General features: G+C 37.4%; 1 protein-coding gene across 5 annotated transcripts in view; it reads right to left on the reverse strand.

Moving 5' to 3' along the window:
- Positions 1–6026: 6026 nt before the first annotated feature.
- Positions 6027–13142, reverse strand: part of DCLK2 (doublecortin like kinase 2) — a 96254-nt gene continuing 89138 nt past the window's right edge. For 2 of the 5 annotated variants that reach the window (XR_003924809.2, XR_003924808.2), the window contains 4 exons: positions 13045–13125; positions 11750–11866; positions 10579–10661; positions 6754–6923 (listed from right to left, as the gene is read on the reverse strand). Coding sequence is in view for 3 of the 5 variants with exons in the window: in XM_030023978.2 (XP_029879838.1) it covers positions 6702–6923; positions 11750–11866; positions 13045–13125 (420 nt within the window). In the remaining 2 variants the exon portion in view is untranslated. Of the gene's footprint in view, positions 6924–9730; positions 9744–10578; positions 10662–11749; positions 11867–13044; positions 13126–13142 lie in introns of all 5 variants that reach the window. The other 3 variants (XM_030023978.2, XM_030023988.2, XM_030024004.2) reach the window with 2 other exon arrangements.

Genomic DNA, 13142 nt, shown 5'->3' on the forward strand with positions numbered 1-13142 from the left:
AGAGACCAGCACCCACCTCAGATGGGTGCTACAACCTCCTCTCAGATAGTTGTAGAGAGTGGTAACGTCTCCCCTCAGCCTCCTTTTCTCCAGGCTAAACAGTCCCTGTTCCCTCAGCCGCTCCTCATAAGACTTGTGCTCCAGGCCCCTCACCAACTTGGTTGCCTTTCTCTGGACACGCTCCAGCACCTCAATGTCTTTCCTGTAGTGAGGGGCCCAAAACTGAACACAGTACTCGAGGTGCGGCCTCACCAGTGCCGAGTACAGGGGACAATTACCTCCCTGCTCCTGCTGGCCACACTATTTCTGATACAGGCCAGGATGCCGTTGGCCTTCTTGGCCACCCGGGCACACTGCTGGCTCATATTCAGCCGGCTGTCGACCAGCACCCCCAGGTCTTTCTCTGCCGGGCAGCTTTCCAGGCACTCTTCCCCAAGCCTGTAGCGCTGCATGGGGTTGCTGTGACCCAAGTGCAGGACCCGGCACTTGGCCTTGTTGAACCTCATACAATTGGCCTCGGCCCATCGATCCAGCCTGTCCAGATCTCTCTGTAGAGCCTTCCTACCCTCAAGCAGATCGACCCTGCCTCCCAACTTGGTGTCATCTGCAAACTTACTGAGGGTGCACTCAATCCCCTCATCCAGATCATTGATAAAGATATTAAACAGAACCGGCCCCAACGCCAAACCCTGGGAACACCACTTGTGACCAGCCACCAACTGGATTTAACTCCAGTCACCACAACTCTTTGGGCCCAGCTGTCCAGACAATTTTTTAGCCAGTGAAGAGTGCACCTGTCGGCCACGAGCAGCCAGCGTTTCCAGGAGAATGCTGTGGGAAATGGTATCAAAGGCTTTACTAAAGTCCAAGTAAACAACATCCACAGCCTTTCCCTTGTCCACTAAGCGGGTCACATTATCATAAAAGGAGATCAGGTTGGTCAAACAGGACCTTTCATGAACCCCTGCTGACTGGGCCTGATCAGCTGGTTGTCCTGTATGTGCCATGTGATGGCACTCAAGATGATTTGCTCCATAATCTTCCCCAGCACTGAGGTCAGTCTGACAGGCCTGTAGTTCCCCGGATCCTCCTTCTGGCCCTTCTTGTAGATACCTGTAGATGTTAATACTACTATGGTACAGTGGTAGCTGGTTTTTACAACTACTGTCAGAAGTTGGCATGATTTGGGGGTGGTTCTTGTAATTCTAAAAATATGCAAATTGAATTTCTGTTTAGAAACATTATGCAGAACCTTTTCTGCTGTGGTGCTTTTAATGTGTGGGATCAGGCTGGGGATTTTTAAGGAACAGTGGAGTTTCTTCAGTTATTTCACATACCTGAATAGCAGCAACAAAAACCTGACCTATTTTTCATACAGAGTTGGTGTCCTGGAACAAAATATTGTTTTCATTTCTTTTAGTAGCAAAAGGAAATCAAAAACTGGGACTTCTGTGGGAAATGAATTTTATTGCAACTTTAGTCAGGACATAATTGGTGTTAGATACATTGAATAAGAATGGCCTAGATATTGTGACTATCTAGATTGTAGCTTTTCCATTTTATGTACGAAGTTTCATATTCACAGAGATTTAAGTGTGCTTGTGTTACGGCATCTGTTTTGCTTTCTCTTTCTCTTATACTTACAAGTAATTAAAAGGGAATAAAAGATGAGTACACTGTTTTTGAGAAACTAGCTGCATCCTAGTTAAATAAAACCAGAGATGGGCCATTCTGTGGGTGCTGCTCTAAACCAGTGAGTCCTTTCCCATATAGTGTCAGGATATTTGTGTAAAGCTTGAGATGAGTCACTCGCTTGGATTTCCCACGTGATACAACATTACATGAAGTACATTTCATTACGTGAAATCGAAAATAGTTTACTTTTATGCAGAACAAACCTAAGATCTTCAGTAAACTAATACAGTTAATGATGCATGTCCGTGCTTATGCATCATAATTTTAAGCTGCTCTTTAAAAGCTCTGGATCAAAAACTGTAGGAAATGGTTTCTGATTTTGTTTAGATTTAGTGAATTTCAACTACATTTAACCTACAGCCCTGCAATTTAAATACAGCCAGTCTCATGAGGAAAAAAATTGATTAAAACATACAAAACAGATTTTGAAAGAAAAAATTCTTGTATCTAAATATTTATTTTTAGTTGAGACTTCTTATAAAGAAGCATATTATTATAAAGAGTATGTAAAATATTTCACAACTTTTTATAAATTATGGGAAATACAACTACTGTCTTGTAAATGAATTGAGATAGTATCAGAAAGCATAGTCTTGAAACCAAAGAGATTTGTATATTTAGTAAAATCTGAAATTACATACAACTTCACCCTTGGGACTGCATCATATAGTCAACTAATTAAAGACATTTAGCTGCATGCTTTGGGAATTATGCTGTATTGCATGGGAGTAGATGAAAAGAGGTTTTCAAAATGTGGTACTTGCTATTTGTTAAATGAACAGAGTTTGAGATACGATCATTTACTATTTTCTTCCAGTTCTTCTAATTTTTTTCGTCCCACTGTTGGTTTGTTCACTGTGTATTGTGAGCTCTGAGCTGCAAAATGCTGTAGCACAACTGAGTCTAATGGGGTGTTTAGAATGTAGTGTATTCAGCACTAGATATATCCAATAACAAATAGATGATTTTGCAGATTGCTCTCGCATTTTGTCTCGCTTTTTGTCTTGTTTATCCTGTGTGCTAGGTATGCTTTTTCAAGCAAGACCCGGTAGCTAAAACCAAAATCTGACCATTTTAAACAACAGAGCTAGTGTCTTTTTAAGCAAAATGTTTAAACTTTAAGTGTTCAGAGTTTAAGCACTCTAAACTTCAGTATTCCATATTAATTGGCAAATATTATTTTGGGGAGAAGGGAATAGTTGCTGCTACTTCTTGGTGAAGCTGTGCTTCTCTGAAACCTGCGTCTTACACAATTCTCACTCTGGGCTTTCTGTTTCCAAATATGACAAAAAGGCACTTAAAATTCAAATGCTGTTTGAAACAAAATCAAGAACAGAAGCAACAGCTGAGGAAAAACTTCTTGGTGTGGATGGTTGCATGGCAGCTTGTTTCTTCAGTCCCTGCCCTGGTATTTTTTTTTTTTACAATGCTAATTTAATTTAAAAACAAAACAAAAATCCCCCTGGAAAGGATTCCCCTGACAGATACCTATTTGTATGCATTAGACATTGAAACTGGTTGCAGTAGGAGTGTTCAATTTGCTTGCCTTTTTTTGATCTTAAAAAAAAAGAAAAGTCAGTTTTACTTAACCAGCATTTTGGATATGTTACTAGTTTTGTGCATTTCTGTTGCTTTCCAATTGCTGTTTAAATGTAGCTTGAATGAAATAATGAGTAAATGCGAAATATCATTTCCCATTTTAAAACTGTTAAAAACAAAGGTAATTGACAAATATGTATATTTGTATAAAAGTGAATAAATACTTCAGTAAATTTACTCTATCAGTCTGTGATAATTAGACGAGTGACTGCTGGGGGGAAGAAAGATATGAAAACCAGGCTTACATGAGACTTTTAAAATAAAAATCTCCTGCTTGCTGCATAAATTTATTGGTTTAGCCCAAGATGATAAAATAATTTCTGTGAATAGGAATTTGAACCCCTTTTTAGTGAGCGTACAGGCAGTGGTATAAGAAGTTACTGCTTCCTAGCTAACATTTTTTTATTTCAAGTAGATTAGGAAAATGAGAGTCTTCTCATAAAGGCCAAAGCTGTGATCCCTGTTGGAAATCATATACAGGATCTTGCTTCTGATCTCCTCGTTACATGCCAGGGTGCTGGAGTATCTCCTTTGTCACCAGGGCTCTCCACGAGATAACACAAAGTGTCTGGCACTTGCTGAAGGATGCCTGATCACTTGTGTATTTTGGCAGCCTCTTTCATATATGCTCAGTGTGATCTCTAAGTATAGAGCAAGAAAAATGGCATTGGATGTTACTCACGGATGTTACCGTTGTTGCCGTGTAGTCTTCTCACCTCATACCTGAGGCATAGAACCTCTATTTTTGAGAGAAGTTAATGAGGTCTTAGAAGACATGCTTCCTTGAATTAAAAGACTGAACTTGCCCAGCTCAAACAAAAAGCTTCATGCTTTTTGATCCTAAGTCCACTGCACTGGGTGCACTCTAATAGAAAAGCCTGTGTTTTGTTTTGTTTTGTTTTATTTAAGAAAAAAAAAAAAAGCAGGAGGAAAGAAAGGGAAAACTCAGAGTAAGAAGGAGGTTAAAAATACTTTCTGGTATCTTACATATATAATTAATGTATATATTTAAAAAATAAAACATTATTTATTTAGTTGAGGAAAAATTATCCTGCAATTAGTTAGTTTTAGTCATTACTTCCTCCTAGCTTCTCTTCTTCAAGTATTGAGTTTAGATTGGGGGGAACTATGTCTGCAACCTAAAAACAAGAGATCTTTGCTTACTAAAGTAGTCCCAAAGTAAAATTTACTGACCTATGTAAATATTCTTAATGACTAGCTGTAAGCATGAGCCAATGCTTGATGAAAGTAACATCACCGTAAACCACCATCTACCTTAATGTATTTTGACAATTATTGTAATTAATTTTTTAGAAATTCAGGAATGGGGATAATTGTCTGTAAAGGGTAAATTTTGATGGGAATTTCAGTGAACTTAGTGTTACGCTGATTTACAGCAGGTGAGGATTCAGTTCTGGGATCTCAAATTTAGAACTGCAAGAATTGGCTCTATTGGGATATATGAACAACTACTCACGTTCAAAGGAGCTAAAAAGACCGGGGATTTTAAAAAAGACTTTTTTTTAATAATTCATTTTTAAAAATGTAGGCATGGTAGCAGTTGTGCTGTCACTGTTGAGTGTTTGAAAAAAATGGCATTTATTCAATACCTGTCAAAATGGTACATGAATTTCAGCTACTTTTATGAAACAAAAAAGGTGACAGTCTTCTGACAAACGTAACTTGAGTTTAGAGTTTCTATACTTGTTACTTTCCCTTTATAGCAGATAGCATAGTTGTTTTACAATTTCTTTTCTATTTTTGCCTTCTTCCAGCAACCGATGGTTCTACAGAGAGAAGGATTAAATGAAAGTGCAGTAGATTACAAACCAAACATAATACTTTCGAGTCTTCATTAAGTGTTTTAGTGTTAACCAACACATCTTTATTTTTATGTTGAACTGTGATACCCTGAGCAGCACAAACGTACCATCTATGCACCCATCTGTGGAAATAAATTAAGGCATGGAGTAGTGATATAACTTTCCTAAGGCCATACACAAAGTTAAGAACTTGCCCAGCTTTCCCATGTTTTTACCTGATTATGTTGGCCACTTGATCATCTTTTCCAGCTGTTGTCACTATTTTTAAATAGGTGTTTTAAATAGGTGAACCTAACTGTTCAATCTCTCCAGAGGGAAGAAGACAACATTTTCACTGACAAAATAACTGAGTTCTCAAAGAAATGAATGACTTTTTTTCTTTTTTTTTTTTAATGAAGAAAGTTTATTGCAGGTCTTTCTTTTACAATTCTAGTAGAAAGTATAGCTAAGAAAGAAAATTAACTATGACCAATTCGTAAGAACGAGCAAAGAAAAAGCATAAGCTGAATACATACTATATTGAACTAAGCATTATGGTAAAGATAAAACCTCATCTATCTTGTGACTGCAGATTAAGGATAGCTGCTCCCCAATCCTTGTTACCAGTGCCTGCACCAGGTGAATAGGGGGATAGCACTGACAAACCTCATAGCTATTGATGGCAGCTATTTATAGTAGCTCCTCTATCAGCTCACCCTAGAACTAGGAACTGCTCCATTCATCCTAGCTTAGATAACATGCAGCAGGCTTTCCGTTCACAGGTCCAAAGCAATTTTATTTTATCTAATAGGTAGTCTGACCCTGGAGAAAAGTGTGGATGGGACACTTGTGGTTAGGGTAGAAAATGGCTAGAACAAAAAGGCTTCCTTGACTCCAGTCTTCATTACAAATAAATGTCCAGTGCTCATGTTTACATCCCAAGTCACTTTATTTAAATTCATATTATCTAAACACTACCCTGCAGCCTGCAAGTCAGATAACAAACTTGATGCAAAACCAACCATCCTTCCCTCTATTGCCAATGTTTATCTCATGATATTTTACAGTTAGTCCACTAAAAATTTTTTTGTGAAAATTTCCCTCTTCACATTTAGTAGAAACTTGGCTAAAAATAGAGGCATCGGACTAGAAGGTAAATATAAGTTTTCTTCCCTTGTCTTCCTCTCCCACTTTTCTGAGAATCCTCATCAGAAGAACAGAACAGGGCCTGCTTGTAAAGGTGAGGCCAGGTAACTGTTCATCATCTCACTGCTCATATAAAAATATGGTTAGCTACACCATACGTTAGTCTATTCAGAGCCCAAAGCTGTGTGAAATGCAGTTAATTAAACTAACACAGATAACTTAAAAATCATCTAACATTGCCACAATCTTTCCCCTACTGCTGTTCTCCAGACAAGGGCAAAGAGCACTCAAAACACATCTTCACTCACCCACTGTTAGAAGATCAGTCTCCCATGACAAAGCCTGCCTTGGGCTCGCCACGAGAGGGTGCACTCAAACTGAAAACAAACTGTCATGTGAAATGAAGAGAAATTGTGGCGAGAGTGCAGGGAGCTTCAGTTGGGTTTGGTTTCATCAGTCCTATGCACCAGGCTGATCGCCAGCAAACTTGGGAGATCCCGAGGCAGGGAGTGTGGGGGATCTGAGTGGCTCAGAAGCAGCAGGGAAGAGGGTCTTGGACCCAGCCACATGAGGATCATCAGCTGCAGCAGTAATTGCAGAAATTTTCTCCATTCCAGCTCTACCAGAGTCCTGACAGCGCTTGCTGCAGAAAATCTGACTCTCTTTATCTAGAGCTGTGTTCTAAAAACAAACAAAAAAAAACCCCAAGGCAAAATATGAAAAGAGCAGTTAAATCAAAACCCTGTCTTAAGTGTTAAAACAATCTACAAGACATTAAGTGCATGCATTAGAGCCAGAAAAAAAGGAGAAATACAATTAGAAATCTTATGTATAATTAATTGTAGTGTTTTGTGATGTTGAATTTGGAAAACATAAGGAAAACTCATCTTCCAGACATATGTTTGCCATGATGGTGAGAGTTAAAAATTTTGTCTTGCAAGTCTGATGTGGAAAAAAAAAAAAATGATGAGTGGTTATGATACAGCAGGAACTCTTCATACTAGCTCTTAGCAAAATTGATGTACCTGTGTTTTTGCAGACACAAGGAATCACATGATGCTTAGTGAAAACTTAATTAATACATTTTTCTGTAACAAACCACATGGTACAGAAATGTATCTGTGTGTGAAGATGACAGATGAAAACCTAATGATTTTTTCCTATATTAAAGAAAAGGGTTTACTTTTCTGCTTATTGTTGAGAGTAGGCAAATGACCTCTTATGAAGTTGACATGGTAGCAAAAAATGTATCATTTCTGAATACTATACTTAAAAAATAGTTTACTGGAGAAGAAAGTAGCAGGTTACAATGAAAACTGAGAACTCTGTAGTGCAGTAGGTGGATTATCTGCAGTATGTGGTGTGTCTGCTGAAGCTGACAACTTTCATACCCTCTGAAGGATTCTGCAAGTTATATTAAACAACAGTGCAATGTTTAATTGCTAGTGGAATGTCTAAAGTGACCTAGAGAGAAATCTAGTGTGTGAAAATTCCTGTGTCAAAAATATATGTCAAAATTTCTTTCTAACACTTGGAAGGGCAGCGCAATTGGTCTTGTTTCACAGTTAGAAGGCTGATACTGATCATTATAAATCCATATACTTCCTGGCTTAACTATTTACTTTATGGAAGACCTTCAAGTACAAGTGGTAATACAGATTAATTAAGTTCTTTGTAGTTTGTTCAGTTATGTACAATGGTGCAAGGTACACGGGTCATGTACATCTTGGGCTTTCTACAGTAATCCACAAATGTGTGACACTTGAACTGAGGACCAGAGCACAAATACATGTTTCACCTTTTTTGGCACCCCCTGCATATGTATGTGTAAGCATTATACAAGACTGTTATGTGGAATTTCATATTTTGAGCTGGGATGTGCTAATTGTAAAGTAAGGTCAGGTGCTCTGCCTTTTCTTTAGCACTTTCTTCTTTTGATTGCTCAGGAGGACTTGCTTTACTAATGTGAAAATTTCTATATATTCTTAGTGGAGTTTGTCTAATACACTTCACTAAAATATGTGGGTTTAGATACTGAAATAATTTTCTGATACAAGTTAAATTTAGCATGTATTTTTTTTCAGATGTGGTTTATTGCATCAAAGTCATCAAAGACAGCAGAAATAAGGTACTTATCCTCTTTTTTTCCAAACTGATCATATAGCTTGGTAGTGAAAACTTATTTCATTATGGGGTACCTGAATTCAAATTTCTCTTTTACCTGACGTGGCAAAGAGAGCTGGACTAGTAGCTCCGATTTCTCAAATAGAGAACTTCTAGAATTTGTAGGTGGGTTGTTCTGGAACAAGATGGTGTTCTGTCATACAGATGGTGGGTTGTTCTGGAATCAGCCTCACTCAGACTCTTCCAGTGAAACTATTTTATTTTGTATAATGATATGGCTGTGTGCTGGGGCAGGGGAGGTAGCAAGCAGCCTCATGATACCCCTCCTCCCCCAGTTCCCAAAAAGAAAAGTTTTTAAGTATTTTGAATTTAGGGTGTTTTGGGGTTTGGTGGTGTTTTGTGGTTTTTTGGGTTTTTTTTTTTTTTTTTTTTTTAATTGAGTTACAACATTAGTCTACATGCATACAGGTACAAGGAGAAAATTCAGTAGTACACAACTGAATTCTCTGCTACTACTAATCAACTCTGCAAATGGGGCATGCAGGGAAATGACTAACTGAACTGTATCTAGGCTTTTGAGATAAGCTATGATGTGCAGGAGTTTTCTCATTATCAAAGTAGCTGCTATGCTGGCAGGATTACATTTCCTCTTGTTTGTTGGAAAAAGAGTTGTGAATAAACAGGTATCTGCTATTCCAGTGGCAGGATAAGTTATTTAAAAGGGAAAGGAAATGCTTTCAGTTCATGCTGACGGTGATTTCTCCTGTCCTGTCTTCACAGCAACCTTTGATAGTTGTCACACCTTGCACATAGCAATACATTCCTATGTAATGTAATTTAGGATTTTTTTTTTTTTTAAAGATTGAAGAGGAGGCTTAATTTTACTGTTGCTAAGTAAGAATGTTTTTTATTAATGTAGGACTGATTGCCTTCTGACTAGCCCTGTGATACCATAAAGGCTGAAGTGATAATTAAAATTTTTATTTTAAATGGAAACAATGTTTATTTCAGTGGTTTTGTTTATTTTGGTTCTGTGTTCATAGATTTCCATCTATTTCTAATTGCTTTTGGATATTGTAAGATACAGACCTGCACAAAATTACTCCCAGGGGAATATGTCTGAGGAAGTAAAAAATAGCTAGTTATATCAGTGTTTCCTTAGAATATTTCAAATATACATCACTTAATACGGAAAACTTTTTTGTAAGTGTTTAAAACATTTTCCTTCTTTACTGTTTTTGTGTGGCTGTAAAGCTCGGTCTTTCCACTTCAGACTGGCTGAGTTATTTCTCCTTTCTTCTTGTTAAAAATGGAGAACATGTATTTTTTGTGCAGCAGAACAAAGCATCGCAGTTAGTACGTACCATTGCCTTGGACCTACTCAGAGGAAAGCAATGCAGGCATTGGGAAAGGAGGAAGAAGGAGGGAAGCAAGGGACAGAAACTAGACTTACTTTAAGCAGAACTAACACAATTGCAACAAATTTAGATTTACAGAACAGTTTAAAATTGACCAAAAAAAAAAGGTAATGAATTAATAGCAACATGCTCTTTAGGGGCAGAAAGAGTCTCCTGTGCAAGAACACTGAAGTAGGTGTGTGCAGTTTTACTTATCTGCCACATGATGGTATTATCTGCATTGGCCAGATGACAATATTTGAATGAAGTGATGCTAAAAGGGATTCCATTAAATATGCAGATGGACTGATATAGCAATGCACTGCAATACATGAGAATTACAATACTGTGCTTGTCTGAATCTGAATGTTTTTAAGCAATGAGTGCTAGTACAAGTGAAGAACTCAACATGAAGATAACTAAATTTCAATGCTCTAGATAAACCAGGGCAAGAATAACAAATTGGGGGCTTAACCCTCATTAGATTACAGTGTTTTGAACAAGAAATTACTTTTCCCTTCAGCAATAACTGGGAGCTGCATTCAGAAATAATTATGCATTTACATCCTTCCATACCTGTTAGAAGAAAATATGGCAGGAAAAGGGAAAATGAAAAGTTTTAACAAGGTGCGCTTTCCTGGCTGAAGGAATGTCAGTAGCTAACAGAATCAGAAAAAAACCCACACCAATAAGAAGCCAGAAGCTACGCTGTGTCAGAGATCTGAGACAGGCTTAAGTGGCATGCAAGTTGGAGAGGGGCTGAGAGTTAGAATTAAAATTAAGATTGCTCTTATTACATATAGTGCATTTTATACCAGTTTTCAGCTTCAGGCTTATCCATAGTCTCAACAGTATAAAGAATGAAGCTCTGAAGTCCCTCTCAAACTGTCAAGTCAAACTGTCAAATGAAATGTAGACAACAGCATGAACCTGAAATCCATTTTCTGACCTCTCTCATTTTTATTTTTATGTTACCATTTTTCCTACATTTAAATCTTTGGCCTATTTAATTCCACATAAATGTATTTGCAAAAGCATGTATGTATGCAGAAACATTATTTAAATTTACCTACTTTCAGATGATTAAAACAATTCTTTGTTAATAGAAGTGGGGTGGACTTTGAGAGTAATTAATACTAATGGGGAGGGGTGGGGGTGGAAATCACTGTTATGTTACTTTCATAGATTGTTTTTTTTTTCTTTTAGTAACTGAAGATACTCTTTGTGCGCAGTGTCCATCCTTGCATTAGACAAGAATGGACCACAATAAGAACAGAATAGCCGTTCAATCTCTATAGCAGTTGCACCTTCACTGCAAATGTGACTGGTCAATTACAAGTGCAGTTCTGAGTACTGGTAGCAGTAAACTCTATTTCTTCTACCATGATTCACACATCTGCCTGCTGGAATTACTGTTTATGTAAGTTCAACTATAGGTCACAGGGTTCCTTTGTATGCTTTGAAGAAAGTTCCCCGTTAGGGAACAGAAAAAACATAGAAGGGGTTAGATTGGGACAAAATTAATGTGGTAAACATTCAATAGTATGAAGAAAGTTTCTGAAATGGAGTCTGGTTTCCCAGCAAGCATTGTGTTGAACAACAGTATGCTCAAGACCAAGTAATACTTGGTCGGGCACAGGGGAAGAGACTACTTAATTAACTAGGTGGTCAGTATGATAAAAAAATTACAGTTTTTATAATGAAAGATTTCAAATCATTAATAAGCTTCATTTCAACATAAAACTACTTAGTGTTTACATGTTTCTGTTTGAAAGCTTGTTTTTATAGCTTAGCTAGCACACTGTGATAGACTTGGTTGCTCTCAAGCGATGATAAGACAATCCACACGATACATAAATAAAGACTAGAATTAGAGACTATTCTAGCTTTGCTTTTGCTATTCTTGCACCACACATGCTCATAGAGCACTGTTAGGAAAAGATGCAAAGTATGATATCAATGTATAAAAATGTTCATTTTTCTTACCATGATGACAGAAACCCCAGCAGATGTGTTATTTTGCTTAGGTAGGGTGTTATTAAAGTGCTGCTTCAGTTTACCTGTTACTTCAGCTTGCATATTATTCTCCTGGGAAGCATCATCCTGTATAAGAATAAACACAATATTCAAGTTAGGAAAAAACCAAAAGTATGTTTGAATGTAACTGAGTAAACCAGATTTTTTCTATTATCCTCAGATATTTCCTGCTTTTTAATGTGAAGTAAGCGTTCAGACAGGCAGCCCAAAAGTGAATGCACTCTGCTACATAAGATGCAGTTCAAATGGGTTAAGACAAATTACAGAGGAAAGGAACGTAGCAACCACTGTTTTATGTATGAACTTCTATTTCTTAAAATGCCATGTGGCACTGTATACTTTCAGTCCATTGATTTGTCCCACAATTATAAGCTGCAAGTTTGATTCAAGCATGTTAAAAATAAAAAGCATATTGGTCATTTTGCTTTCTTTTAAATCAGCATTTTAAATGGTTCATCACATCCTAAGTGTGGCAACATTATACAGTACCATAAATACATTTGAGAGGAGCTGTTATGCATAGAAACACTCGTTATAGCTGTCTTCTCTTGTTTGAGGGAAATCCACAGATCATATTCAGTCCCTCTTTTAAAATGTGTGTGGAAATAAACATTGACTATGTACATGTAAATCTAGTATTTATTAATAATGAACTGATTTTAAATCAATAAGCAATGCACTTTGGTGTTCCCCACTGCTGCTGCCCAAAAAGATGAAGGACCTGGCAGCTATCAGCTTAGTGCCTATGTTAAATTAGATATTTTATTTGCTAATTTTATTTGTCTTAGGAAGCTTGAAGTGCTTCAAGGAACATGACATCATACTTTAAGTAGCATTGCAGCAAGTAAGAGGCCAACATGCACAACAGTGCTTCCACATACACATTTTTGAGATGACTGTTTTCTAGGTTGAAAGCTAAATAACAAAAAAGATGACCAAGTCACACATCTGCCTGTTGTGTTATGTTTAAGCAGGGTTGTAGCAACCCCCAGCACCTTCTAATTGCAGTCAGCAAGTGATACCCTCACACTATTCTTTCAGAGCACAGAAGCTAACAGTGCTGTTAGAGCTGAAGCTACCTTCAGACTCTTGCTGTTCTCTTTTATGTGGAAATGGGACTAGTGGTTCAATAAACAGAAATAGGCATAGTAGAAGTTTATTGCTGCTTCTGAAAACTACACTTTAATGGTTAGATTTACAGACTTAATATTGAGTTAGAGACAAGTAAAATGTAATTTACTCACTGACACCCAGGGATGGCTTAGGATCTGTGCTGCTGTATATCGGGCTTCTGCATTCACATGTAACATCAGGCTAATTAACTCCTTTAGTAAAAAGAAAA

This window comes from Aquila chrysaetos, chromosome 1, assembly GCF_900496995.4.
Source record: "Aquila chrysaetos chrysaetos chromosome 1, bAquChr1.4, whole genome shotgun sequence".
Taxonomy (NCBI): domain Eukaryota; kingdom Metazoa; phylum Chordata; class Aves; order Accipitriformes; family Accipitridae; genus Aquila; species Aquila chrysaetos.